Here is a 4552-nt window from a genome sequence, read left to right on the forward strand (position 1 = left end):
CTTATGGAACATTTCAAAAGGGCTCTTTGTTTCTTTCAGTATCCTACAAATCTGATCCTTAGGTGACATTGAAAATCAGTGCCTCTATCCAATTTCTTTTAAAATTTTCAAGAGAAAGAATTAATCATTTCAAGGTATATGAATAATACAAGGCTCAATTTCTCCCGTGCCTTGCTTTTTGGTAGCATTTTGCTGGCCTCTGCTTCTTGTACAAAATTTCAAGAGAGACCAATCGAAAAAGAAACATCCATTACAAAACACACTTTCATATTATATATATAACTAGAAACTCCAGGGGCAAATTACATTATCGGATTATGGAATATGACTAAACCACATTTATGAGCAACACAAGTAAATTTAAAAAACGAATTGGGTATTCAGACAGAGGCTGCCCAATTGGCTGCACTATCCACTCGACGCATGCTATTGATCCTCGTGAATTTGTCCACTTTGAAAATTGCTCCACACTCTTGCCCATCGCTGTCAATTCTCGGCATTGCTTTCATCTTATTCAAGGGGTGCTCAAAGCTCTGTAATCCCCCACCATTCCAAAACATGCATCCTGAAAGTCCACAATTTCAGTATACATTTAATGGGTATTTTATTCTTATTAGAAGTGAAAAATTTGCAAAATTTTGCCCCGGAATGCCAACTATTAGTGTTTAGGTTTGTAACAGTTTTCATTATAAATATCTACAAAGTATGATTTTTTTTTTTTAATTTTAACCGCTCCTAGATTTAATATATAAAAAACCAGTACAAACCTCAATCCATGTAGCCTACCTGTTGGGAAAGGAGCAAAGGACTTCCCGCATCCTTCCTGTAAGATGGTTGGTTCGTCAGAGAAAACGAGAGACCCATCAGCCGCTGTCCCCCAAAATAATGGCACTGATCCATCTCCATCCTGCCAACAAATACAAACCCAAACCAATTGTAGATTTTGGAAAATTTCAAAAATATAATGGAAATCAATCCTCTCACTAACTTATTTCAGTTAGCTTTATCATTTTTTTTTGAAATATTCCTAAATTTAAAATAGTTATTAGCTTCAATTAATATACAGCAAATTTATTAGGCTAGCCCCTGCCCAAACTCAGCCTAGTGAGCCTACCAAAGAGAGAAAACGATGCCATAAAACTTTAAAAGCAGTACTCACCATTGCTGCAAATACGGTGGTGCGATTGTTGTCAAAAAGCACAAAGGCGAAGCGTCCCTCCATGTCCTTGACAACTTGATCTGCAGGGTAAGGCCCTCTTTCTATCAACGTCCTGTATATCTCTATCACAAGATGTGCTTCTGTGGTTGTCTTGGAAAGTCCATATTGTCGCCTCAAGACGCACAGATTCTCCAACGTCCCAATAAAGATACAGAAAATGTCATCAACCGCCGCAAATAACCTGCAGCACTTACATGCTAATTCAACTTAGAGTACATTCAAGGTCGTTTCCCAAAACTACGTGTTGTTCAATAAAAATCATATATATAATACAATTTTAAAGATATTATTGTAAATTTTGGAAATATTTTAATAGTCAGAAGAGATCAATTGTTTAACCTCTTTTGGTCAGATTCTAAAATATTTTTAAAATATCTTTTTTAATAAATCAGACTCTTTAAGAATACTATAAATTATAGTATAAAAGTTATAAAAGTGATAACGTACCAAAAGAAGAAAAAATAAATAAAAAAATACATGAACTATGAGAGAACTGTAGAGTCCTGTAGTAAATATTTTACAGTGGAGAGTGAGCTCTGTGAAGTGGCCAAAGCACCTATATGTAATTATATTATTTCTGAATTCTAAAATTATTTTAAATTTTGAGAAACATGAACATGGTTAATTTACTATCGAAATAAGGATGCACATTCAGACTCAGGTAACTGAAAGCCCCAACCATAAAATTCATTTTAACATTTGCCATAAAATTCATCAAGTAACTGAAAACCCCAAACATAAAATTCATTTTAACATTTGTAGATTCAGCTAACTGAAAAGCTCAACCTAAAGTTAATCATTCACGTTTGTAGATTCAAAGTAATTGAAAGAACCAGCCATAAAGTTAATCATTAATGTTGGACTCAGATTACCTGAATCTGAATCTACAATATCCTTGAATCTATACTAAAATATCAGAAAATAGCAAGTGCGTTCTGACCCTTTTCTTCAGACTCATCCGCACAATAACTCCCCAGCACAAAGCAATTAAGAATACTTACCCCATAATTAATTAACTATACAAATACTCATTCTCAACAAATATAATATTGCTCACTACAAAACAGAATATTAACTGAGAACCAATCAGCTACTACTGTATAATAAAATATGCCATCTTAATAAGAATGCCATTGCAATTAAGAATACTTACTCCACAATAAATCAACTATGCACACACATACACTCACTCAGACAAGGAACATACTCACTGGATAACCAATCAGCTATTCCCATTAATAAAATAGATCACATATTCACTCAACAAAAAAAATACTCATCTGAGACTCAATCAGCTATTATGTTAACATAAAATACATCAAAAAAAAATTAACGATTCAATTGTCAAAACTCTGAAGAATCTGGAGATCCTTTTAAATCTCTCAAACAGAAAAAGAAATTACAATGATTTTTTTGCAAAAGATTTCACCACTTAGAATTGTTTAACCTGATCTAACCATCCTATTCTAAAATATTATCACAATCCACAATTAAAAAACACCCTATTTAAAAACAATCTAAACTTGCATGCTTTAATTCAGGTTAAAAAAAAATGAAAATTGTGTTCTTGAAAAATCTTACCTGGGCTGGCGAAGAGTTTCATTGTCATGGGCATAAGCCATGCCACCACCGCCATTATCTCCAAATCTGATTGATATCGCTTGAGATATTGAAGAAACAAAAGAACTCAGGATCTCCACCCCATTCTTCTGATTAGTTGCACGCTTAGAAGTAGGGCTAGTTAGTTCCTCTGGACCTTGTCCAATTGATTTCTCAAAAACAGCCAACATCATCTTCACACCCTCTCAAATTGATCTCTCAGCTCCCCAACTTACTTACAATCTAGACAGAACTGAACTAGACTAAACCGGTAGATGAAATGAATCACGAAAGATCCAATATATAATATTATATCCATAGTGGAGATCCTTATCCTAGCTTCACCCTTGGATGCAAGTGGGTTTAAAATTTATTATTTTATATGATTGAATGCCAACAAACACACCGGTGTCTGACATGTATGGACGCAAAAGAATCACTGGCGCCGCTGTATTGAACCATACCGTGGGAATCGTAGGCGGAAAGGTCGTAATCTTGTAGGCCCACCAGAAAAAAAATAAGATTTTGCAGGCGGCGGCTTCTTCGTTATCCGAATCTGATGACGTGGAAAGGTTTTGCTTTGTCTCTAGTCTGACTTACTCTGACGGGGGCAGCAACAGTTCATGCTTATTTAATACCAAAGAATGACGAAGTTGTCCGTTTCCCATTTTTGGACGCCGCCTCCCATGGTAAGATGAGAGCCACGTCGGCTTACAACTACATTTATAGATATATGTTTAGCTTTCATGTATTTTAAAAAGGACATTTTATAAATTATTTATTGGTGTGGGAATTTAGGGCTGTAATATGGAAAACCAAACCATTCTAAAGTGAGAAAAATGTGGTTTTTAAGTGATTTTTAGTTAAATCAATATAGATTTATTTTAAGTATGGATTTAAGATAAGTTGAGAGATTAATTTTTTTCATGTTCAATTTTTTTTTAAGTATGTTCAAATATTTTTTAAAATTATAGAGTTTAAATATTTTATTTACATTTTCTTTTTACTTCTGATTATTTTTACAACATATTCCATTTTTTTATTATAGCAACATTATTTTTCTATTTAATTTTTTTTTTTTTTTTGTATTTGTATAAAGGGGTACGAACAAACATACACTCATAATGAGCTGTAGAATGAGCCTCTCGGCTCAATCATATTTTTTTTGTTATTTAAAAATATGTATTTAAACGCATAAATAGATTCAGTTCTTGTTATTTAAAAATATGTATTTAAACACATAAATAGATTTCCATGATTTTTCTTTAAAGAATATTTGATTTGTGAAAAAAGTTTAACTTGTAATTTTAACAAAATAGTGAAGCACAACTTATTTTTTAAATGTAAGATGATGAGCTAATTCTTTTTATTAAGTTTTATGGAGTTAGATGAAATAGTTAATTGTTTTAAATCAACCTAGATCCATCATAATTCAGGGTCTACCACGCGCGAATGCAGCGATATTTTAGAGTGGAAAGAGATTTGATCTCTCTCGGCACTTGGTAGATGCCGAATCAAGATGAATCTAGGATGATATAATATATATGTAATTGACATTGAAATATTTTATTTATAATTTACATTCTCCACATTAAAATGTTAAAACATGTCCCTTTTTTTGTATGCATACATTTAATTATTTTTATTATTAATACTTTCTAAAATATTACATTTCAAATCCATATTAAGCATTGAAAGAATTACAAATATCCCTCATACATTGAATTAGAAAGC

At 32.5% G+C, this 4552-nt stretch overlaps 1 protein-coding gene across 1 annotated transcript; it reads right to left on the reverse strand.

Moving 5' to 3' along the window:
- Positions 1 to 250: 250 nt before the first annotated feature.
- On the reverse strand, positions 251 to 3111 carry LOC149152098 (stem-specific protein TSJT1-like). Its single transcript, XM_089446159.1, has 4 exons — positions 2801 to 3111; positions 1160 to 1400; positions 787 to 907; positions 251 to 565 (listed from the first exon to the last, which is right to left on the reverse strand). The coding sequence occupies exons 1-4, from the start codon at positions 3010 to 3012 to the stop codon at positions 381 to 383; spliced, it is 759 nt and encodes a 252-aa protein (XP_089302285.1). The 5' UTR covers positions 3013 to 3111; the 3' UTR covers positions 251 to 380.
- Between the last annotated feature and the right edge of the window lie 1441 nt (positions 3112 to 4552).

Source organism: Pinus tabuliformis, chromosome 9 (assembly GCF_031772625.1).
Source record: "Pinus tabuliformis cultivar Carrire ecotype Pingquan chromosome 9, CPIR1, whole genome shotgun sequence".
Lineage (NCBI taxonomy): Eukaryota > Viridiplantae > Streptophyta > Pinopsida > Pinales > Pinaceae > Pinus > Pinus tabuliformis.